General features: G+C 41.2%; 5 protein-coding genes across 10 annotated transcripts in view; 4 read left to right on the forward strand and 1 right to left on the reverse strand.

Moving 5' to 3' along the window:
* Window positions 1-642, forward strand: part of tbc1d9b (TBC1 domain family member 9b) — a 31,736-nt gene extending 31,094 nt beyond the window's left edge. For all 3 annotated transcript variants that reach the window (XM_084009849.1, XM_084009850.1, XM_084009851.1), the window contains one exon: window positions 1-642. This exon is cut by the window's left edge and continues 427 nt beyond it. In XM_084009849.1, coding sequence (XP_083865975.1) covers window positions 1-185 — 185 coding nt within the window. In that variant the 3' untranslated portion in view covers window positions 186-642.
* Window positions 643-3,024: 2,382 nt separating this feature from the next.
* mrnip (MRN complex interacting protein) lies at window positions 3,025-5,556 on the forward strand. 2 transcript variants are annotated; one of them, XM_084009396.1, is made up of 7 exons: window positions 3,025-3,215; window positions 3,956-4,015; window positions 4,171-4,277; window positions 4,362-4,410; window positions 4,494-4,630; window positions 4,860-4,914; window positions 5,141-5,556. In XM_084009396.1, the coding sequence occupies exons 1-7, from the start codon at window positions 3,156-3,158 to the stop codon at window positions 5,456-5,458; spliced, it is 786 nt and encodes a 261-aa protein (XP_083865522.1). In that variant the 5' UTR covers window positions 3,025-3,155; the 3' UTR covers window positions 5,459-5,556. The 2 variants fall into 2 exon arrangements, with proteins under 2 accessions (XP_083865522.1, XP_083865521.1); XM_084009395.1 differs by having other exon boundaries at window positions 3,031-3,215; window positions 4,854-4,914.
* Window positions 5,557-5,697: 141 nt separating this feature from the next.
* On the reverse strand, window positions 5,698-12,306 carry sqstm1 (sequestosome 1). Of its 2 annotated transcripts, none has more exons than XM_084009393.1 (8): window positions 11,918-12,306; window positions 10,989-11,084; window positions 9,673-9,947; window positions 9,165-9,297; window positions 9,007-9,075; window positions 8,596-8,813; window positions 6,157-6,328; window positions 5,698-6,081 (listed from the first exon to the last, which is right to left on the reverse strand). In XM_084009393.1, the coding sequence occupies exons 1-8, from the start codon at window positions 12,267-12,269 to the stop codon at window positions 5,918-5,920; spliced, it is 1,479 nt and encodes a 492-aa protein (XP_083865519.1). In that variant the 5' UTR covers window positions 12,270-12,306; the 3' UTR covers window positions 5,698-5,917. The 2 variants fall into 2 exon arrangements, with proteins under 2 accessions (XP_083865519.1, XP_083865518.1); XM_084009392.1 differs by having other exon boundaries at window positions 8,596-8,834; window positions 11,918-12,284.
* Window positions 12,307-12,551: 245 nt separating this feature from the next.
* LOC311013372 (putative pancreatic secretory proteinase inhibitor) lies at window positions 12,552-19,240 on the forward strand. Of its 2 annotated transcripts, XM_084009397.1 has the most exons (5): window positions 12,552-12,754; window positions 13,728-13,780; window positions 14,648-14,679; window positions 16,423-16,535; window positions 19,064-19,240. In XM_084009397.1, the coding sequence occupies exons 2-5, from the start codon at window positions 13,729-13,731 to the stop codon at window positions 19,107-19,109; spliced, it is 243 nt and encodes an 80-aa protein (XP_083865523.1). In that variant the 5' UTR covers window positions 12,552-12,754; window position 13,728; the 3' UTR covers window positions 19,110-19,240. The 2 variants fall into 2 exon arrangements, with proteins under 2 accessions (XP_083865523.1, XP_083865524.1); XM_084009398.1 differs by lacking the exon at window positions 12,552-12,754 and having other exon boundaries at window positions 13,192-13,780.
* Window positions 19,241-21,793: 2,553 nt separating this feature from the next.
* polr2b (RNA polymerase II subunit B) overlaps window positions 21,794-25,000 on the forward strand; it is a 19,327-nt gene continuing 16,120 nt past the window's right edge. The window contains exons 1-5 of the mRNA XM_084009668.1: window positions 21,794-21,876; window positions 23,115-23,187; window positions 23,627-23,777; window positions 23,918-24,030; window positions 24,109-24,328. Of these exons, the coding sequence (XP_083865794.1) occupies window positions 21,858-21,876; window positions 23,115-23,187; window positions 23,627-23,777; window positions 23,918-24,030; window positions 24,109-24,328 (576 nt within the window). The 5' untranslated portion in view covers window positions 21,794-21,857. The remainder of the gene's footprint in view (window positions 21,877-23,114; window positions 23,188-23,626; window positions 23,778-23,917; window positions 24,031-24,108; window positions 24,329-25,000) is intronic.

Below are 25,000 nucleotides of genomic sequence, written 5' to 3' on the forward strand. Positions count from 1 at the left end.
ATGTGGATTGGTCCATCACTTTTGAGCAGGTGCTGGCGTCGCTGCTGACGGAGCCACCACTCGTAGACTTCTTTGAGAAAAAGAGCGACATCCAGAACAAGATGGCCGCCTGTAAGGCCCAGAGGGCGGTGGAGCGTCAGATAAGCTCTGCCTCCGACCACGAACTCACTCAGCATTCCACCTGATCCACCAAAACCTGATCCACCTGTATACCTGACTCACCAAAACCTGTTCACCTGATCCACCTGTCCACTGTTTTTAGTTTTGGGGAAAAAATGTATTAAGATCTCAGAAATACATTTAAGTTTATTCACGTTGAAGACTGAAATATTCACGTTTCATTGATTTTAAGGATATAAATCCTTAAAGATATATAAAAATAAAATAAACTTGTTTTAGTTTCATATATATATATATATATTACTGCATATGAATAAAATCATAAGGTCATGTTCTTTTATGATGACGTCACCGAAGCCTTGTTTGTTTGTCTGTGCTGCCTGTTTCTGATGACATCACTCCTGTTTACTTCCTGTTGAACACTGATGTCAGAGGATGTTTTTAATTCTGCTTTTAAAGTTCATGATATTGATCAGTTATTAATCTGTACCCGGTTGTCTAATAAATACTGAAGGAAATTCTAATTTCTTCTTCTGTGGTTTTAGCTGCAGTCAGACTGGTCTCAGGTCTGGACCCTTCGGAAGGATCTTAGGGAACTCTGGACCGTCGTCTACCAAAGCAAACGGGATGAGGCCGTCCCACAATCCTTATTATTATATTACACACCTGGTTTATTATTATTATTATTATTATATAACACACCTGGTTTATTATTATTATTATTATAATACACACCTGGTTTATTATTATTATATTACACATCCGGTTACACATCAACCACTTATTTTAAATAATCTTATTGAAGCCGTTTTAAATAAAACAAGTAAATCCATTCTTTGACAGGTCCGGCTAAAAAAAAACACTTTAATACACAGATAAAAACACTTTACTATAACATTTTTGGTGTCATCAAAGTAAAGTGACATGCAGCGTGATGTCACATGTATTTACCATCTCAGACCTCACAGACCCTCACAGCCCCTCGCAGACCCTCACAGCCTCTCAGCCATCTCCCAACTGACCTCGGTTCAGGGGGTTTAGGGCCTAGACCAGGGTTCCCCAATTAGTTTTCACTGAGGGCCAAATTATGTCCAGGTTGCCAAGTCGAGAGCCAAATTGTCTGTTTTTTTTTTCATTGGACCACTAAACATTGTTTTATGTGCAAATGTTGTTATTGTTGTTGCTATTATTAGAAGTATTATTATTGAAATGATTGAGGGACAGATAAAAAATGCACACTTGAAAGAAAATAAGTCCAATATCAACGATTTATTTATTTGAATGCCCCTGGAGAATATTTTGATCATAATAATCACAATATGACCAGTTTGATCAACAACAAAACACACCAGCAGCACAACAGCACTACAGCAAGTAGTGCACAAGAGGGGCTGCGCATAGAGATCAATGTTCTCCGTCCAGCTCGGAGGACGCCTTATTTCTGGAAACAATCTGGGTTTTGGTTCCTTGTAGCTCGTAGTCTATAATATTACGGTGGGACAGAGGCATCATTTGTGTTTGAAAACGTTTCCCTTCAGATTTATTGATCCCGGAAATTCGAATCTCTGAATATATTTCCAACTTTACCGAACTCTTTATTTGACCTTATGGCAGGTTATCAGTGGCGTGCACAGGTAGACACTAGGTGGTGCTAAAGCACCTGCCCTTGCCCTCTGGACCAAGCAAGTGCCCTTTTGAAAGTTCGTTTTTTTCACACAAAGAAACATGAGACAATCCGGTCAATTTTCAAAATAAAAGCAGTGTGAACGCGCCTCAGTTGCCAAGCTGCAACTTACATTTATTTGTCTCTGTTGTGAAGTAGCCGGTCTCAACGCCACACAGCTGGGCATAAATTATCGGCTGCTCACAAGCTAGACGCTACCCAAAATCAGTAATAGATATGACATGATGATGACCACCAGTAGAGTTTGTCATTGGTATCCTACAGCATGTGAATCTATCTGTATACTTACTTAAGATGAATATTTAGTAGGCTATTGTGTAGGTTTACATTAGGCTAGGCCTACATAATTAACACTTGCAGTAATGTATTTGCTAAATGACAAACAGGCAATACCCAATTGCCTGCAGAAAAAGTAGCCCTGTGCCTTGTTGAAATATAACCAAACAGTCTTATTCATATTGTTGGTCTCTTTTTATTTACCAATTGCAGCATAATGCCTAGAAAGGAGAGGATAAGAAGGGAAAAAGAAAGGGAGCTACAGCAGGCAGCCCAGGGGAGCAGCTCTGTGGGAAATAAAACAATAGCATATAACGTTCAACATGTGCCTGTAATGTTTATTTATTTTTTAAATCTCACACTGCCATAATAAGGCAGCTGTCAGTTCTACATGCCGCATAAAGTGCCCTTATTTTTCACTGAGCACCTGCCCCCCAAAATGTCTGTGCACGCCACTGCAGGTTATTGCAAAGCGTCACTGGGTCCGCACGGGCCGGACACTTTGCTCTTGCGTGCTGGATTTGGCCCGCGGGCCGCTAATTGGGGATGGCTGGCCTAGACCTTAGGGGGGGCATTGGGATTAAATAAAACAGTACATCGGGGATGTCTCGTTAAAGCTCTAGTCTACAATTTGAAAGGTTTGAAAAAAGCGGATTTCTCTCTCACCCCGACTGCAGTACGATCCCAAACTGCTCGGCGATTGCTCGCCACAATCACCCCCCCCCCCCCCCCCCCCTCCCCTTTCTCCTACTCTTCCTCACCAGCCAAAATCTCACTCTGAACTAGGTTCAAACGCGGAAGTGAGTCGGGACGAGACGTGAGCAGGAGAGTGAGCGAGGATTGGATCGGAACATTTAGCCAATAGTAGCCATGCGGACCGGATGGCTACTAGAGACTAGACTAGAGCTTTAAGAGAATCAGGGGTGTTGTCCTCCGCCCTGCAGGGGGCGCTCCGCTCGTCTCATCTCGGCTCCATTCGGCTCGACTCAGAGAAGAAAACGCGCTTCCTGTTGGTTCAAACAGACCCGGGAAAAGAAAGCCGAAGGAGAGCAGGAGCCGGGGATTGTCTGTCGTCATGGTTCAGGAGTTTCTCGTCGTCAGGTGTTTTACCTGTCAGAGCTTCCAAGTTCAACAGGTAACAGACACACGCAGACAGGTGCCCTGAGCAACGGGCTAACTGCGGCAAACCGCAGCTGAGCTAACTGCTAAGCTAACAGTAACACTAACCGCAGTGTCTGCTGAGCTAACTGCTAAGCTAACAGTATAACTTACTGCTAAGCTAACAGTAACACTAACCGCAGTGTCTGCTGAGCTAACTGCTAAGCTAGCAGTAAAACTTACTGCTAAGCTAACAGTAACCGCAGTGTCTGCTGAGCTAACAGTAAAACGAAGGTGACGTTAATGTGACTGATACAATCCTGATTGGGTATGTGTTGGCCCTGTGCTGGGTCTGTCAGGTGAAGAAGGTGATGTTAATGTTACTAACCCTACATGACCCTGTGTACGCCCTGTGCTGGGTCTGTCAGGTGAAGAAGGTGATGTTAATGTTACTAACCCTACAGGACTGTGTGTACGCCCTGTGCTGGGTCTGTCAGGTGAAGAAGGTGATGTTAATGTTACTAACCCTACATGACTGTGTGTACGCCCTGTGCTGGGTCTGTCAGGTGAAGAAGGTGATGTTAATGTTACTAACCCTACAGGACTGTGTGTACGCCCTGTGCTGGGTCTGTCAGGTGAAGAAGGTGATGTTAATGTTACTTACCCTACATAACTGTGTGTGTGGGCCCTGTGCTGGGTCTGTCAGGTGAAGAAGGTGATGTTAATGTCACTTACCCTACATGACTGTGTGTGTTGGCCCTGTGCTGTGTCTGTCAGGTGAAGAAGGTGACCAGGTGGACCTGTAAACTTTGTGGAGAGAAACAGTCGCTGCTGAAGGTCAGAATGTAAAGCTGCTCTCACTCATTTATAAAACATGTTCATGTGAACATCCAGCAATTTGTTGTAAGTTTCATTCCACTCTGCCGATGATGAGGAACGTAGCTCATTACCATGGTGGCTCCATTATCACCTCTGTGCTGATTGGTTGACAGGAGTTTGGGCGGGGCTCCGGTGCAGACTGCAGGCGTCACGTCCAAAAACTGAACGCCATGAGAGGAGTTATGATGGAGAAGCAGGAGCACGACAACTGGTCCCTATGGTAACCAATCTGTCCTGCAATACTCTTCCCCTTTTTAGTCCAGGTGTTCTCACCTGTTACTGCCTCCTGCTTTATTGTTGACAGGAAGCAGGCAGAGGCAGACGGACAGGAAGTACCCGAAGAAGAGGGCCAGGTGACCACGCATGCATTCAATATTACAAAATATGGAAGGAAGCTTGTAAAACCCAGTAAATGTTCCTCTGGGTCTGTTTCCAGTCTCAGGTGGGCCAGCCTCAGGTTAGCTGCTGGAGCAAATACCTGGACACTCCAGAGGAGGCGGAGCCAAAGGAGGAGGAAGACAAGAATGTTTTGATGGACAGGCAGCACTTCCATAGCAACAACATGATTGACAGGTGTGTATGTGTGTATGGAAGAGGCCACGTTCAGCTTTGTGGCAGTCGGTGGAATGTTTTATGAAACATGGGACCTGGTTTAGGAAGCAGATTTATCCAACTCTCAGCCTAACCCTGACCTCTGACTGGACCGACCCTGACCTCTGACTGGACCGACCTATGACTCGACTGAAGCTCTGACTGTTTTTATGTCACTAATTTTAAGGTGTGTGATGTTTAACAGGAAGAGGAAAAGAGGAAAAGGATGGACAGATGGAGGACTGGACATGTGGACACCTGAACAGGTAACTTGTTGACATCATTAGCAACATTCATCCTCACACTTAGTTTACTGGATGGGTAACGATCTGTCGTCAGTGTTGTTAAATATCGACAGTTTAATGTGAAAGTGAGATGGAAATATATTTAGTCTCATGTGGTAACCTGAGACATGATGTCAGATAACCGCTTACCCTGTCATCATGAAGACTCACCCTGTCATCATAATCATCATATTTATTTTCTCTGCAGTCAAACTGGTCCAGTCTGAAACCTGTTAGACCCTCAGCCACAACCACCAGAACCTCCAGTCTGAACCAAACCAGAACCTCCAGTCTGAGCCACACCAGAACCTCCAGTCTGAACCAAACCAGAACCTCCAGTCTGAACCAAACCAGAACCTCCAGTCTGAGCGACACCAGAACCTCCAGTCTGAACCACACCAGTCCTCCCAATAAGAAGAGCCTTGGTCCTCCCAGTGTTGGTACTGGTCCAGTCTCCAGGTGGGCTCTGTTCCTCAGTTCAGACTGTCAGGTGGAGGAGGAGCCTTCAATCAATGGGTGCGGTTAGTCAATGGCTGGGTCTCAATGATCTGTGATGACATAAACAGTCAGGCCCCGCCCGCAGACACACACTTCCTGTTCCCTCCATGTTTGAGAGCGGAGACGACTTCTAACTGAAGGATCGATTATTAGAAAATTCTGATCTATGTTGACTGATCAGGGGAGTCCGTTCTATCACAGATTCTATTGATCAGTTGACTGATATTGATATTATATATAGGTATTTCATGTATAGTTTCACTCGAGATCAGTTCATGGTTTTATTGTTGATCAATGAAGAAAATAAAGCAGTACAAACGGTAATCAATGAGACTATGTATTGATTGAGGAGTTAAAGAATTGAATATTGATTAAAAACAGTAGTTTGAGGACAGATTACAAGTCAGATTGCAGGAAACGACAGGAACATCTCGGATGTGGTTGGTTAAGTATCAATGATGTCAGGGGTGAGGTCATGATGACATCATCAGGGTTGGTGTGGGTGGGGCTGTTTGGCATACTGGATGGCGTCCAGTGCGGCGCCGATGTCATGGTTTTTGGCTTGAAGAAGACGAGTCAACCAGCCGCCTTCATCAGTGAAACCCATCGCCAGCATGAGAGACAGGGACTCCACCAGACGGGGGTCTGCCTCTGTGGGGGGACAGGCAGGACCGGTCACAGAGGGTCCGAGGTCTGCAGGGACCTCCAACAAGAATCAAGTGGTACCTTGAGGCAGGTGAGGGTACAGAGCCGCCTCCCTCAGTCCTGTTGGACTCTGCTGTCCTGACGGGGGACCCTGGTTCTGATCCCCGGGCTGGAGGGACTGGAGCTCTCCAGTGGAAGGGTCCACCTCTCTGGGGCTCAGGTGAGTCCACTCCTCATCAGAGTCTCTGCACACCTGAAGAGCACAGAATAGGTCAGGTTTACGGCTTGCAGTGGCGGGACTCGTCTGAGACTTAGACCAGACTCATGTGGGTCAGGAAATTATGTCATACATCAGTGCAACCACATTTTCATGTTTCCACCTCCATTTAATGTGTAGTGCATTGTGGGAGATTAGCATCTCACTAATGTAGCATTCATACTGTAGTATCCAGTACATTAGTATCAAACATGGCCCTGGTCTATGATGTCACCCGTAGGTTCCTGTAGCGTCTCTGCCGCCATCTTTGCCGCGATGATGTGGAGGAAGAGCCTAGACACTCAAACACGCTCACCTAGCTTGATGCTTCCAAGTTAGCTAATGCTAACCAATGATTTACTAGTCTGTTTAGCTAGCCGGCTAACGCTTACTCTAAGGGCCTTTCCACACTAACAGCTAAATACCTGCTACATCATTACTGAAAAAGAGTTCCAGTCCTCAGTTCAGGATTTTTTACGGGACCAAGTAGCTTCAGAACCTAGTTCAGGACCGGCTTCAGAACCAGCTTCAGGACCGGTTACAGGGTGTCTGGTGGGCCGTTTGAAGCGTCATCCAGAGAGCCGATGGCGCGTCTGTCTGAGGTGAGATCAGTCTGGTTTCTACATTGAACTGAAGGCCCATTGGTTAGGTTTCCGTTCCAGCTGAGAGGGTTCAGAGTCTGATCCTCTGAGTCCACGTCCATCCAACCAGACGCTTTGCTGATTGGTTAATAAATCCAGCTGTGGCTACTATCTGTGTGTGAATGAATGGAACCTGGAACCCTGTCACAGCGCTTTGAGTGTCTAGAAAAGCGCCATACAAATCCAATCCATCATCATTATTATGTCTAACATATACATGTGTAAAATATACATGTCTAACGTGTACATGTGTAAAATATACATGTCTAACGTGTACATGTGTAAAATATACATATCTAACGTGTACATGTCCAACATATACATGTGTAAAATATACATGTCTAACGTGTACATATGTAAAATATACATGTCTAACGTGTACATGTGTAAAATATACATGTCTAACATATACATGTGTAAAATATACATGTCTAACGTGTACATATGTAAAATATACATGTCTAACGTGTACATGTGTAAAATATACATGTCTAACATATACATGTGTAAAATATACATGTCTAACGTGTACATGTGTAAAATATACATGTAATGTGTACATATGTAAAATATACATGTCTAACATATACATGTGTAAAATATACATGTCTAACGTGTACATATGTAAAATATACATGTCTAACGTGTACATGTGTAAAATATACATGTCTAACATATACATGTGTAAAATATACATGTCTAACGTGTACATATGTAAAATATACATGTCTAACGTGTACATGTCCAACATATACAGTACATGTGTAAAATATACATGTCTAACGTGTACATATGTAAAATATACATGTCTAACGTGTACATGTCCAACATATACAGTACATGTGTAAAATATACATGTCTAACGTGTACATGTGTAAAATATACATGTAATGTGTACATATGTAAAATATACATGTCTAACATATACATGTGTAAAATATACATGTCTAACGTGTACATGTGTAAAATATACATGTCTAACGTGTACATGTCCAACATATACAGTACATGTGTAAAATATACATGTCTAACGTGTACATGTGTAAAATATACATGTCTAACGTGTACATGTCCAACATATACAGTACATGTGTAAAATATACATGTCTAACGTGTACATGTGTAAAATATACATGTAATGTGTACATATGTAAAATATACATGTCTAACATATACATGTGTAAAATATACATGTCTAACGTGTACATGTGTAAAATATACATGTCTAACGTATACATGTGTAAAATATACATGTCTAACGTGTACATATGTAAAATATACATGTCTAACGTGTACATGTCCAACATATACAGTACATGTGTAAAATATACATGTCTAACGTGTACATGTGTAAAATATACATGTAATGTGTACATATGTAAAATATACATGTCTAACATATACATGTGTAAAATATACATGTCTAACATATACATGTGTAAAATATACATGTCTAACGTGTACATATGTAAAATATACATGTCTAACGTGTACATGTGTAAAATATACATGTCTAACGTATACATGTGTAAAATATACATGTCTAACATGTACATGCCTAACGTGTTGGTGATGTCTACACGCAGGACCAGTTACCAGTTTCTTTGCCAGTGATGAACTTACCTTTGACCCCTTACTGCTGACCCCGTCCTCGTTGATGGTTCTGGCCTCAGTGCTGGATACACCCTTACTGCTGGCCCTGCCCTCAATACTGGCCCCTCCCTCATTACTGGCCCCTCCCTCAGTGCTGGCTCCCTCTGCCTCCGCCCCCCCACTCTGAGGGGGAGGGGTCACCTTGGAGGTCTGGCCGTTGTGTTCCACGTCGATGTCCACATCAATACCTGCACACACCAGACCACTTCCTGTTCAAACCAGCAAACAGAACCTCTTAACTAGGCTTTTACTTTGAAGAGACTCCACTTCCTGTTAACAACAGCCAATCCGATGATAAAGTGTTAACACTGTTAGGCTGAGGGCTTTAATGGTCCCATTTAGTGATTCTAACCTGGTCTCTAAAACAGTGATGTCACTCACCCAGAGGACTCAGCATGGCTGCCACGCCCTCTCCGATGTTCATCAGGTAGTCCACATTGGCCTGGGAGGCTGCAGACAGGGGTCAGAGGTCACTGATGATGTCTTAATGAGGAACCTTTTCTTTTTAATTTGATTATTATAATTTGATCAACACTGACGAGAGGGGGCACTGCAGCCAGCAGCCGGTCTGGAGGATCCAGGCTGGTCCTGGGCCTGGTCCGTGTTCTGGGTCAGGTTCTGGTTCCACATGCAATGTCTCATCCTTTTCATCCACTTCCCCCGAGGAAACCACTGAAGACAGGTGGCAAAGAAACCGTAACCATGGTTACTATTGATATAATATAATCTCATATTACAATGTTACCAGAATAATATATATAATATTTATTATCATTATATATCATCTATCTGATGCTGATCCCAGCTTACACTGGGTAGTCTGGTTCACCTGGACAGGCGGTTCACCAGACCAGGTGGCCAGACCATCACCGGACCGGACAACCAATCACATGTGGTCCCTTCAGACCCATCCGGACTCACCCTTCATGTCTTATTCTAATTATGAGGACTTGAAAAGTAAAATAATATTTTGTTTTAATATTTTGAGTTTTAGTGTGGAGGCTGCAATGACATCACTACAGGGCTCCTTCCCATGATGCACCTCACCTGCAGCGGGTGCCAGATGGGCAGCAGAGCGTGCTCCGTGTGCGTCCCTCGAGCCTGGCAGGAGGAGCACAGGTCGTAGTTGGGACAGACCGAACACTTGAAGCGGGTTCCCACCACCGGACCTTCGCAGCCGTCACATGTGACGTCACAGTGCAGAGGGGGTGGGGTCAGGTGAGGGGGCGGGGCCTGAGGACCTCCAGGTGGAGGAGGAGGGTGGCCGAAAGTGAAGGGAGGGAAGGCGTGAAGTGGAAAGTCTCGCCGGTTCTCCTTCTTCTCTGAAAGAGTTCAATCAAACTTTATTAGAATCCACCAACCAAATCAGACCCCCCACCAGGTCCTCCTGGTATCTATAGACTGTGTCTACATCAGACTACATCAGTGTCCCCCCCCCCCCCCCATGGAAGACCTTGGACCTGTGGTGGACAGACAGGATAAAGATGTTGTATTTCTCTGACTGCTCAGCTCTCTGATGAGCCTTAAATTACAGTATATTATATTATAGTATATTAAAGTATATTATAGTATATTATAGTATATGGCCACTGTATGAAAACAATGGAGCCGAGGGAGGGGGAAATATTCCGGGAAAAAGTCGCAGATTTGCTACTTTATTACGATGCTAACAAACAACCGCTAGCTAACTTCCCATGAATGTAGGCATTTAGTTTCCTAATGAATCCATCACAACGTATGACAACGCCTCGTCAAGGTCCTTAAGGAAACGGCTGTTGATGCTTATTGTTTATACGGGACAAATTGTCATCTTATGGGTGTTTATTGATCGGGTGGATATTAGCCGTAGCGTTCACGTGTTGCCATAGCAACGGCAAACATCCGGTCAAGCTCAGTCTCTTCTTCTTCGTTTTTGGTGTATTTTTGAAGCAGAAACAGCGCCACATATAGGCCTGGAATATGTACTACAGTGAGCTGAGTCGTTTTCAGTGGATTCGTCTGGATGCAGATTTTCTTGAAACGACGCCAAGGAAAAACGGCGAACGGGGTGGACGGGGCCTTAGCCTGCCCTTGTGTTTCCACACCTGTCTGTCGTTGTCCTAATCAGCCCTGGTGGGTTTAGGCTGTGTGTTTCCAACACCTGTCTTTGCTCGGTCGCCTGTTGTATCCCGGATGTATGCCCACCACCTGATCTGGTGGTGGCGGCCACACACTGACAGTAGACGTTGTACCTTTGATGAACACACTGACAGTAGACGTTGTACCTTTGATGAACACACTGATAGTAGTCGTCGTACCTTTGATGAACACACTGATAGTAGTCGTCGTACCTTTGATGAACACACTGATAGTAGTCGTCGTACCTTTGATGAAGAGGCGAAAGGTTGCATCCTTCATACAGGCAAGACCCATCATCAGTTCATCATTAGAAGAAAACGCCACCAGGTCGTCATCTTCATCTAGTATCAGAAAACATCAATCCATAATTACAAACTAATAATAATACGAAATATCACACATTTTTACTTAACGACCTTTGACCTCAATTCAGATTCAAAGAAAAACTCCCAAGACCTTTAATAAGAAAATGTTATAAAGTTCACGAGTCATCCTCAACTTAATGTTAGTATCGTTGATCAAATATTTTAACTCTCTTCTTCAGGCTATATAGGTTTCATACATATATATGTATATATACACATATATATATATATATATATAATATATATTTTTAATAATAATAATATTTACCCCTGTAGTACATGTTGATGTTCTTCAGGTTATTGCTAGATTTATTTTTAATAATAATAATATTTACCCCTGTAATACATGTTGATGTTCTTCAAGTTATTCATATATATTTTTTAATAGTAATAATAATAATAATATTTACCCCTGTAGTACATGTTGATGTTCTTCAGGTTATTGCTAGATTTATTTTTAATAATAATAATATTTACCCCTGTAATACATGTTGATGTTCTTCAAGTTATTCATATATATTTTTTAATAGTAATAATAATAATAATATTTATCCCTGTAGTACATGTTGATGTTCTTCAAGTTATTCATATATTTTTTTAATAGTAATAATAATAATAATATTTACCCCTGTAGTACATGTTGATGTTCTTCAAGTTATTCATATATTTTTTTAATAGTAATAATAATAATAATATTTACATTTTTTTAATAGTAATAATAATAATAATATTTACCCCTGTAGTACATGTTGATGTTCTTCAAGTTATTCATATATTTTTTTAATAGTAATAATAATAATAATATTTACCCCTGTAATACATGTTGATGTTCTTCAGGTTATTAAAAACTCCCATGGTTTTCTGGTTCAGGAACTCGAAGCTCCAGGAGTCCTCCTGGTCCACCGTGAACCTCCGGACCTCTTTCACCACCTCGTCCTTCCCCAGCAGGTAGGCCTTCACCGTCACCGACATGTTGCTCCACGTACCGGACTCAGCGTAGACTTGGACCCGACACAAAGCGAACCAGACTCCGACCAGGAAACACGAAACAAAGTGAGAAACTATGTGACGCAGCTTGAAATCCTCCAGACCTCCTTTATGTTTACTTCCGTGGTCGACGTCACTGTCGTCAGGACTGGAAATATTGACGCGGCTCCCCATTGGTCCACTGACGGAGTCCTGTACAGACGACCAATGAGAGGCCGACGAATGACTAAGCACTTTCCAATGAGGGGATTTCCCCGAGTCATCCAACCAATCAGGTTTAGCCGGTATAAGGTTCACAATCGAGAATATAATGCTGCGTCATATTTGTCTGCAACTAAAAACGCAAATGCCGCGTGAGCACCATAGTCACGTTGACTTTGTTGTCCGACTTGACGGCGTTTGGCTGCCGTCTCTTTTAGAGCCCGCCCCCTCAGACACCTGCAGCTCTCGTTGGCGTGATAAGTCAAGTCAAGTCAAGTCTAAGCATCCTGAACAAGGCTGAGTGATGGGACAACCTCCGGCTCTGATGGTCCTTAAAGCTGCATTCTCTGTGCTGGCCACCAGGGGGAACACACATTCCAACAACGGATTTATTTGATCACATGCATACAATTAGGAGTGCAATACGGTATATTGGTGAAACCAAAAATACCATCTTGGTAAGGTTCATGAATGTATTATTGAACTTATTTTATAGATTTTTTTATAGATTTTGATGGGGAGAGAGGGAGGACCAGTCTGCGGATTGGCCTCCCCTTAAACAATGACCTATTAAAATAATACGAACAAACAGATGTTGACTGAGTTTTTTTATGACAATTCTATTTATGTATTATCCATTTTAATTTATTATCTATTTTAGTATATATTCGTCCTAGTCTTGTAAGTCCCTTTTTATGCCTATACAGGATTGTGCAGTGAAACACGCACACATCGTCCCTTTTATAACCTTATCTGATTTTTTTTCTAACATTTCAAAGTTTTAATTATTTGTAAATATGAATTTGCAGTGCCAATTATTTATTCATTGTTTTAGCACTTCTTTCACATCTTACCTGAGGCTACTTGGGTAATAGATCGGAGCAGAGCCCTTTAATAAGAACAAACACTCCCACTGCCCCTCTCTGACCCGCAACTTCTTTTTATCATCTTTTTATTTCTTGTTTAGATTGTGGATTGTAAGGACTCTTTGAGTTTTTTAATTAAGAACATCAATAAGGTAGTCCGACCACTTGTAGGCCCAGAGTGCTACGTTTTGACTAAAGAGAGGCTCTGTGATGCTGATCCTTGGTTTTCTTCCCTATAACCAAACCTGACCCCCTATTCCTTTACTGGGGTGTTGTTTTCCTGCTCTTTTGATTGGTTCGCTCCTCCTCCTGTGGATTTGTTCTGTCAGCGATATTTGAGAGCAGCCAGAATGTTGATCCTGAGATTAAACCTGAACAAAAGACAGCAGCCGTCACAACAACAGAAGCTCACATTGTTCCAGACGACAACACCGAGTCCGTCCTCTATATGACAACAGCAGACTACTGAACCCACATCACAAACCCTGCAGACCTGCACAGAGACACATCAGCAGCCAATCAGAGGCGAGGAAACTCACAGATTCAACTTTCATTTCCCTTCCAGGATGTTTGGAAGAACTCTTCTGCTCATGTATGTGGCTGTTTTCTTCAATGCAGGTGAGACTGAACCACAATCTGTCTATCAGTATATCAATCAGTCTGTCTGTCTGTCAATATATCAATCAATCAGTCTGTCTGTCTGTCTGTCAATATATCAATCAATCAGTCTGTCTGTCTGTCTGTCTGTCAAAATATCAATCAATCAGTCTGTCTCTCTGTCAATATATCAATCAATCTGTCTGTCTGTCTGTCTGTCTGTCTGTCTGTCTGTCTGTCAATATATCAATCAATCAGTCTGTCTGTCTGTCAATATATCAATCAATCTGTCTGTCTGTCTGTCTGTCAATATATCAATCAATCAGTCTGTCTGTCTGTCAATATATCAATCAATCTGTCTGTCTGTCAATAGTGTGCCTATTAATCAATCTCAACCTATTAATCATTCAGTCTCCATTATCAATCAACCAATGTCTCTCTGTCTGTCAATGAATCCGTTCATCTCGTCACACAGAGAAAAGTTTTGATTGTAAGTGAACAGTAAATAACCAGATCATATCAGTCAATCTCACTTTATCCCATATTCAGAAAGGTCAACTGTATTCTTCCTGTTAACTGATTTATCCATGTGGGCATGTCGTAGAAAACTGACCTATATAATAACAATAATAATAATAGTAATAATAACAATAATAATAAACTATTTTAAAGAACAGCTTTTGACGCTAAAATCAATTCCTGTTTGCGTAGGAAATTCGTCTCATTGGACAAGCAGATCACAAAAGTCTTTAGCTGTTAAGACATTTCTTCAGTTTGTAACTTGGTTTAATGAATAATAATACTTGTAATAACTGTAATAATTGTTTGAAAGGAGTTAGTAGAATATAGAACAGTTATAACATACCCGAGGAAACGTGTCTCTTTCAGGTGCTGACGATAAATCCAGACTCTACAGGAGGGTAAGATGAATCCCTTCATTTCTCTTTAGCTTTCTCGGGTATCAAGTCATTAGTCTCATGTCCTGTTTATTACTCAGACCAATAATTGTTGGTGTGGTGTGTGTAACAAAGTAAACCCAGGATCTCCGTGTCCGTCTGTAGAGCCCAGTCTGGTTTGAATGCTGGACTCTGGGACAGATGGGGGTCAAGAGTAACTTAATAATGTCAGATGATTTGTCTCAAACTAAAAGGTCAAATTATAAATAGAATAAGGAACCCTGAATGAAGAATAGAAACTAAAAGTAATTATGAGCAAATTAAACCAGTTCACTTTTAAAGTTTGATTCAAACAATTTACGAGGTTGCCATATTGATCAATCTGTGAGTCTGACATATACAGGTATATATATATATATATATATATATATATATATATATATATATATATATATAGAGAGAGAGAGAGAGAGAGAGAGTTCTAACTTGTGTTGTTGTTGATGATGATGATGATGATGTTGATGTTGTTGATATGTTGTTGATGCTGTTGTTGTTGATGTTGTTGTTATTGTTGATAATTATGTTTTTGTTGTTGATGCTGTTGTTGATGCTGTTGTTGTTGATGTTGTTATTGTTGATAATTATGTTGATGCTGTTGTTGATGATATGTTGTTGATGCTGTTGTTGACGCTGTTGTTGTTGTTGATGATGTTATTGTTGATGATTATGTTTTTGTTGTTGATGTTGTTGATGCTGTTGCTGTTGATGTTATTGTTGATAATTATGTTTTTGTTGTTGTTGATGTTGTTATTGTTGATAATTATGTTGTCGTTGCTGTTGTTGATGTTGTTGTTGTTGATGATGTTTTTGTTGATGATGATGTTGTTATTGTTGATGATTATGTTGTCGTTGTTGATGTTGTTGTTGTTGTTGTTGATGCTGTTGTTGATGCTGTTGTTGTTGATGTTGTTATTGTTGATAATTATGTTGATGCTGTTGTTGATGATATGTTGTTGATGCTGTTGTTGACGCTGTTGTTGTTGTTGATGATGTTGTTATTGTTGATGATTATGTTTTTGTTGTTGATGTTGTTGATGCTGTTGCTGTTGATGTTATTGTTGATAATTATGTTTTTGTTGTTGTTGATGTTGTTATTGTTGATAATTATGTTGATGCTGTTGTTGATGATATGTTGTTGATGCTGTTGTTGACGCTGTTGTTGTTGTTGATGATGTTGTTATTGTTGATGATTATGTTTTTGTTGTTGATGTTGTTGATGCTGTTGCTGTTGATGTTATTGTTGATAATTATGTTTTTGTTGTTGTTGATGTTGTTATTGTTGATAATTATGTTGTCGTTGCTGTTGTTGATGTTGTTGTTGTTGATGATGTTTTTGTTGATGATGATGTTGTTATTGTTGATGATTATGTTGTCGTTGTTGATGATGTTGTTGTTGTTGTTGTTGATGCTGTTGTTGATGATGATGATGATGTTGTTGTTATTGTTGATGATTATGTTGGATCGTTGTTGATGTTTTTGTTGTTGATGTTGTTGTTGATGCTGTTGTTGATGATGATAATGATGATGTTGTTGTTGTTGATGATGTTGTTATTGTTGATGATTATGTTTGTGTTGTTGATGTTGTTAATGCTGTTGTTGATGTTGTTGTTGATGCTGTTGTTGATGATGATGATGATGATGATGATGATGATGATGATGATGATGATGATGATGTTGTTGTTGTTGATGTTGCTGCTGCTGATGCAGCCCTCCTGTGTAGGGATGAGCAGGACTCAGGCGTGTCCTCTCAACTACTCTCCAGTTTGCGGCAGCGACGGAGTCACTTATCCCAACGAATGTTCTCTGTGTGTCAACAGACTGTGAGTGAATAAACATTGAATTATCTTCTGTTCAAAACAATTTGACTCTGTTTGTTTCTGTATATTTGAATTCATATATTGAGATTCATAATATTATTTTTTTTAAATGCTGCCACATAAAAATAATAATAAATGGATCTTAACAGGACTCATCAATCGAAGTCACTAAATAGTACACTATTATGTACACTAGATGTCCATGTAAAAGGAGGGAGCCTTTCACCAGTGTGTGTGAATATGTGAGTGAATGGTTAATATTAGGATTAGGGATAGGTAAACCCTAACCCACGAAGACTAGAAAGGTGCTAACTTGATCAGGGCCTGGAACACAGCCAGGGTGTTGCTGAGGCCGAAAGGCATCTCCAAATACTCATAATGTCCAGTGGGCATGTTGAAAGCTATCTTTCACCCTCCCGGTTCCAGACCAAGTGGTAGGCCTTGCAAAGATCTAGCTTGGTGAGTCGTTGGTCCCTACAGCAACTCAAAGGCAGAAGAGATGAGTGGAAATGAATAACGGTCCATAACTGCTACATCGTTGAGGCCGCTGTAGTCAATGCAATGACTAAGGGAATTGAAACCGACCAGAGGATGATGATGAGGGACGTATGATACTAGCAGCCAGGGAGTCATTAATCTACATTTTCATGGCCTACCTTTCAGGTGCAGACAGGGAGTACAGGTGTCCCTTGGTTGACACCGTGCCAGGCTGCAGATTGATGGTGCAGTCATATGGGCGGTGCGGCAGAAGGGATGTCGCATTTGCTTTACTGAACACCTCCTGCAAGTCATGGTATTCTGCTGAACACATGTGGAGCTGGGCGGGAACAGGTGTAATGTTGGGGTGCGGTGGCTTTCTTTGAGCACACCTGATCGCATGACAAGTACCAGTGGAGCCAGGGGTAGCCCAGGATCAGAGGAAGCTGGAGAAACCTCAGGATGTGAAACTGGATCTCCTGATGATTTCCGGACAAGAGCATGCGGAAAGTGGCAGTCTGATGGCTCGCTGTCCCCAGAAGGTGAGCACCCAGGGTGCTTGCAGGAACTAGACTAGGCAGAGGAATCCGGTTGAATCCAAGCTGCAGAGGTCCTCATCAATGAGGCTGATGTCAGGACCAGATTCAATGAAGGTGGTGAGGGTGTGTAGGAGGATGACATAGGGATCCTTGATTGTTGCTAGTCTTGTGGTTCAGCTCACCAGTACATGCCCACTACAGTTGAGCCCTGCCTTTTGCTGGACACTGGGAAACAAAGTGACCAGTTTGACCACAGTAGAGGCAGAGGTGATGACTTCCCTCCTGGTTATATCTGGTACATCCCACATGGGCTCAGCACCCACTATCTGTGGCCCTGTTGTGATGTTGTTGACTGCTGGAGAACATTGTGTCCGGTGCACCAGTGGCAATTGTTTCCCCCAGGCACATCCTCGCCTGGATACGTATATCCACTCTAAGTGAGTTTGTGACAAATCAAAGTAGACCAGTTTGTCCTTTATATACTCCACTAATCTCAAGCATCATCCGGAAGAATCTGGTTCCCCTGACTCAGGACTTAAGTCCTGTGGTAGTAGTCATAGCCCAGAAGCCAGAAGATAGGTTCAGGGTCATGGTGAGGCATGGTGAGGGTCTCTGGATTCAGATGAGACAGGAATGTCACAGGCCAGCAGGGTCAGTAACAGGAAATCTGTCTGGGACAAAGTGCTGGTGGAGAAGACAAATTTAAGCAACGAGTGAGTGAGCAGGAGACACTTACATACTAAAATAATGGTGGTGGATTAGAGATCATTAGAGAGGCAGCTGGTGAAAGAGTTGACTGATGATGTGGGAGGGGCAAATGGAGAAGTACTGGACGAGTCAGCAGGTTATGGGATGGATTCAGCTCCAGTTTTCCCTGTTCAGACTAGTTAGTGAGAAACAGACGGTTTGTTTCCATCTTTAAAATCATCAGAGTGTAGTTTGATGATCTTTATTCAAGTAGAATCTGAGTTGTTCTAATAGGGAGATATGAGGTGATTTTAATTGTCTTTTATTGTTATAAGACGTGTGTCTTTGTGGTTTCTGAGTGGACCCCAGGAAGACCTGGACCACTTTGTGGAAGCTAAAGGGGATCCAAATAAAGAATAGAAATAATATAAAGAAATAATATATAAATAAAGATGTTGTTGATTCCTTCTGTGTGGAGTTTGCATGTTCTCCCCGTGTAAGCGTGGGTTCTCTCTGGGTTCTCCGGCTTCCTCCCACAGTCCAAAGACATGCAGGATGGGGATAGGTTCATTGAAGACTCTAAATGTCCCGTAGGTGTGAATGTGAGTGTGAATGGTTGTCTGTCTCTACGTGTCAGCCCTGTGATAGACTGGTTACCTGTCCAGGTGTACCCTGCCTTCACCAAATGACAGCTGGGATCGGCTCCAGCCCCCCGCGACCCTAAATACAGGATAAGCGGTAGACAATGGATGGATGGATGGATGGATGGATATTGGTGACTTCATGGTTGATTGTTTAATGAATGAATTAATTATTATTTCTGTTCAGGGAGAAAAAGGCTGACATTTTGATTGTGACGGAAGGGCCTTGCTGAGGATGACATCATCCACTCTTCAATGACATCATCACAGTTCTACCAAACTACCAGTCATGGCGCACATATTTGATTTAGCTTAAACACACATGCATGATCGCACACACACACACATACATACACACACACGCACTCATGACTGCAGCCATAACAATAATGTTTCAAACACATCTGTTTAGTGATGCTTTGTTGTATATTTTCATATCTGTGTAAACACATTTTTCATTGAAATCTTTCAACAATAAAGATTTTCCTTTTTCTTCAGCTTTGTCACTTTTTAACACAAATCTATACACAGAACAAGTCAAACTTAGCCTGACCCTGGACTCTGAACCTGAACCTGGACTCTGAACTTGACCCTAACCATGGACTCTGAACCTAAACTAACTCAATAACCAGCAGACTATCTAACTCAATAACTAACAGACTAACTGACTCAATAACCAGCAGACTATCTAACTCAATAAGTAACAGACTAACTGACTTGATAACTAACAGTCTAACTCAATAACTAACAGACTATCTGACTCAATAACTAACAGACTATCTGACTCAATAAGTAACAGGCTATCTGACTCAATAAGTAACAGACTATCTGACTCAATAAGTAACAGACTAACTGACTCAATAAGTAACAGACTATCTGACTCAATAAGTAACAGACTATCTGACTCAATAACTAACAGACTATCTGACTCAATAAGTAACAGGCTATCTGACTCAATAAGTAACAGACTATCTGACTCAATAAGTAACAGACTAACTGACTCAATAAGTAACAGACTATCTGACTCAATAACTAACAGACTATCTGACTCAATAACTAACAGACTATCTGACTCAATAAGTAACAGGCTATCTGACTCAATAAGTAACAGACTATCTGACTCAATAAGTAACAGACTAACTGACTCAATAAGTAACAGACTATCTGACTCAATAAGTAACAGACTATCTGACTCAATAACTAACAGACTATCTGACTCAATAAGTAACAGGCTATCTGACTCAATAAGTAACAGACTATCTGACTCAATAAGTAACAGACTATCTGACTCAATAAGTAACAAACTATCTGACTCAATAACTAACAGACTATCTGACTCAATAAGTAACAGGCTATCTGACTCAATAACTAACAGACTATCTGACTCAATAAGTAACAGGCTATCTGACTCAATAAGTAACAGACTATCTGACTCAATAAGTAACAGACTAACTGACTCAATAAGTAACAGACTATCTGACTCAATAAGTAACAGACTATCTGACTCAATAACTAACAGACTATCTGACTCAATAAGTAACAGGCTATCTGACTCAATAACTAACAGACTATCTGACTCAATAAGTAACAGGCTATCTGACTCAATAAGTAACAGACTATCTGACTCAATAAGTAACAGACTATCTGACTCAATAACTAACAGACTATCTGACTCAATAAGTAACAGGCTATCTGACTCAATAAGTAACAGACTATCTGACTCAATAAGTAACAGAATAACTGACTTGATAACTAACAGTCTAACTCAATAACTAACAGACTATCTGACTCAATAACTAACAGACTATCTGACTCAATAAGTAACAGACTATCTGACTCAATAAATAAAAGACTATCTGACTCAATAAATAAAAGACTATCCGACTCAATAACTAACAGAATATCTGACTCAATAAATAAAAGACTATCGGACTCAATAACTAACAGAATATCTGACTCAATAAATAAAAGACTATCCGACTCAATAACTAACAGAATATCTGACTCAATAAATAAAAGACTATCCGACTCAATAACTAACAGAATATCTGACTCAATAAATAAAAGACTATCGGACTCAATAACTAACAGAATATCTGACTCAATAACTAACAAACTAACTGACTCAATAACTAACAGAATATCTGACTCAATAACTAACAGACTAACTGACTCAATAACTAACAGAATATCTGACTCAATAACTAACAGACTAACTGACTCAATAACTAACAGAATATCTGACTCAATAACTAACAGAATATCTGACTCAATAACTAACAGAATATCTGACTCAATAAATAAAAGACTATCTGACTCAATAACTAACAGAATATCTGACTCAATAAATAAAAGACTATCGGACTCAATAACTAACAGAATATCTGACTCAATAAATAACAGACTATCGGACTCAATAACTAACAGACTATCTGACTCAATAACTAACAGAATATCTGACTCAATAAATAAAAGACTATCGGACTCAATAACTAACAGAATATCTGGCTCAATAAATAACAGACTAACTGACTCAATAACTCTGTCTTTCTATGTATTTATGGCATTTTCTTTATCTAACTTGAAATTGATTGAAGTATAATTTATTGTATTGCACTGCCTGGAAGTTTAACATTTTACTGTAATTCCTGTCTATATAATAACGTTATAATGTATAGTATAGTTATATCAGGTTTATAATGTCTATATACTGTATGTTTATAATATCTGTACAGTGTGTATAATACTTAAATAACCCTATATTGTATTTGTATTATACTGTATACTGTATTTAAGTCGGCAACGTATGTAGTCTCGTAATGCAGACTGACGAGGGCAGCAGTGCGTCATCTCGTCCCGAATAAAAGGAAGAAGAAGAAGACCGGAAGTTACGTTTATATTCCGCGGCGCGCTGTTCGTCACATCGTTGAGTCGGAGTTTTGCTTCTGCTGGATTTTAATCCTTTCCTCTGGAGATAGAAGATGTACGACCAGGACGAAGGTGAGCTGTCGTCTGCTCATATATATCAACACCGTTACGTCACCGGCAGTTAGCCGTGACGCTACGACATGCTAACAGCACATAATGCTATCGGTGCGTTGCTTTGTTTCGGGTAATGCTAGCAAGCTAACAGGCTAATCAGATTTCTGATGAAGAAAGAAAGAAACACAGTTACTGTTGTAGAGTAGAAATCATCACAACTTCCACACAGTTACTGTTGTAGAGTAGAAATCATCACAACTTCCACACAGTTACTGTTGTAGAGTAGAAATCATCACAACTTCCACACAGTTACTGTTGTAGAGTAGAAATCATCACAACTTCCACACAGTTACTGTTGTAGAGTAGAAATCATCACAACTTCCACACAGTTACTGTTGTAGAGTAGAAATCATCACAACTTCCACACAGTTACTGTTGTAGAGTAGAAATCATCACAACTTCCACACAGTTACTGTTGTAGAGTAGAAATCATCACAACTTCCACACAGTTACTGTTGTAGAGTAGAAATCATCACAACTTCCACACAGTTACTGTTGTAGAGTAGAAATCATCACAACTTCCACACAGTTACTGTTGTAGAGTAGAAATCATCACAACTACCACACAGTTACTGTTGTAGAGTAGAAATCATCACAACTACCACACAGTTACTGTTGTAGAGTAGAAATCATCACAACTTCCACACAGTTACTGTTGTAGAGTAGAAATCATCACAACTTCCACACAGTTACTGTTGTAGAGTAGAAATCATCACAACTTCCACACAGTTACTGTTGTAGAGTAGAAATCATCACAACTTCCACACAGTTACTGTTGTAGAGTAGAAATCATCACAACTTCCACACAGTTACTGTTGTAGAGTAGAAATCATCACAACTACCACACAGTTACTGTTGTAGAGTAGAAATCATCACAACTACCACACAGTTACTGTTGTAGAGTAGAAATCATCACAACTACCACACAGTTACTGTTGTAGAGTAGAAATCATCACAACTACCACACAGTTACTGTTGTAGAGTAGAAATCATCACAACTTCCACACAGTTACTGTTGTAGAGTAGAAATCATCACAACTTCCACACAGTTACTGTTGTAGAGTAGAAATCATCACAACTACCACACAGTTACTGTATATATATATATATATATAATCCTCACAGATAATGTTGGTCAAAGGTAATAAATATTGATCAGTGATAATATCTCTAATGTTTATTTGTGTGTTTGTCAGATCCTCAATACGATGAGGACGAGGATGAAATCACTCCAGATTTGTGGCAAGAAGCTTGCTGGATCGTCATCAGGTATACTCACCTGGATCTCACTGTTTCAGTGTGACTGTAAAGAAAATAATATAATTTAAAAAAACAAACGGACAACATTAACCAAACGTTGTTTGGAGCTTTCACACTGACGATTTGAGCGATTTATTGAACTACTGAACACAGACTTCAGTCCAGGTAATTAACACGGTATTTAACAAAGACCTGAAGAGGCGAAGTCCCATAAGGTTCCATTTTGTACACAGGAAGGTGTAAACAATAACTATTTTAATAATTCTCTGCTCTTATTTTGATCAAATGGTCTGTTTCAGGTTCTTATTTTGACGAGGCTCCGTCTGTTCTCTTCTGGCTCTTATTTTGACGAGGCTCCGTCTGTTCTCTTCTGGCTCTTATTTTGACGAGGCTCCATCTGTTCTCTTCCAGCTCTTATTTTGACGGGGCTCTGTCTGTTCTCTTCCAGCTCTTATTTTGATGAGAAGGGTCTGGTGCGACAACAGCTGGATTCGTTCGATGAGTTCATCCAGATGTCTGTTCAGAGGATTGTGGAGGATGCTCCACCCATCGACCTGCAGGCTGAAGCCCAGCACACCTCAGGAGAGGTGGAGGAACCGGTGAGGAACAATTGGGACTGGATCTGGATCGAAAACCAGTACCTGTACTAGCATCTGGCTTTGGAGGTCTCTTTAGGAGGGTCCCATTTAAGCTACTGTGCTCTACTGTAATATCAAGATGCCTCTGTGAACTGTTTCAGCCCCGGTACCTGCTGAAGTTTGAGCAGATCTACCTGTCTAAGCCCACCCACTGGGAGAGAGACGGGGCTCCATCTCCCATGATGCCCAATGAAGCCCGACTACGAAACCTCACGTAGGTATAACCTGGTCTTACCTGGTATGACCTGATCTCACCTGGTCTCATGTGGTCTGTGTAACGCCCCCACCTCAGGTACTCCGCCCCCCTGTACGTTGACATCACAAAGACCATCATAAAGGAGGGTGAGGACCAACTGCAGACTCAGCACCAGAAGACCTTCATTGGTAAAATTCCCATCATGCTCCGCTCAACCTACTGTCTGCTGAGCGGCCTGACGGACCGAGACCTGTGTGAGCTCAACGAGTGTCCACTGGACCCTGGAGGTTATTTCATCATCAACGGGTCCGAGAAGGTACATTCACACTGTGGTGTGTGTGTGTGTGTGTGTGTGTGTGTGTGTGTGTGTGTGTGTGTGTGTGTGTGTGTGTGTGTGTGTGTGTGTGTGTGTGTGTGTGTGTGTGTGTGTGTGTGTGTGTGTGTGTGTGTGTGTGTGTGTGTGTGTGTGTGTGTGTGTGTGTGTGTGTGTGTGTGTGTGTGTGTGTGTGTGTGTGTGTGTGTGTGTGTGTGTGTGTGTGTGTGTGTGTGTGTGTGTGTGTGTGTGTGTGTGTGGGGTGGATGTGGATGTCTCACGGATGTCTCACCTGAGGGGTATTCCATCAAACTCGCTAATTAAAGCGGCGCTTACCTGGTTAAGCCTGGTTAGAACTAACGCCAACTTCCACTTGCGGCTAAACCCGTTCCATTAACGCATTTCAGCCGCGCCTTGTTGAGGCTAATTCAAGCCAGGTTAACGTTGTCTTGTGTTACGCACGTTCACGGGATATGAAGCCAGACCAGAACCGTGAATGTCGAATCATCGAGAAAATGGCAGAAAAGACCAGAGCAAAAATTATTGATGGAACTGTACGAGGAGTACAAACCCATCATAACCAATAAAGGGAATACTGTAGTGATAAATAAAAATCGCGAGACTGCTTGGGCAAGAATTGCCGAGCGATTTAATACGGAAGTACCGTTAAGAGTA

The sequence above is a fragment of the Eutrigla gurnardus genome (assembly GCF_963514095.1).
Source record: "Eutrigla gurnardus genome assembly, chromosome: 5".
NCBI classification, from domain to species: Eukaryota; Metazoa; Chordata; class Actinopteri; order Perciformes; family Triglidae; genus Eutrigla; species Eutrigla gurnardus.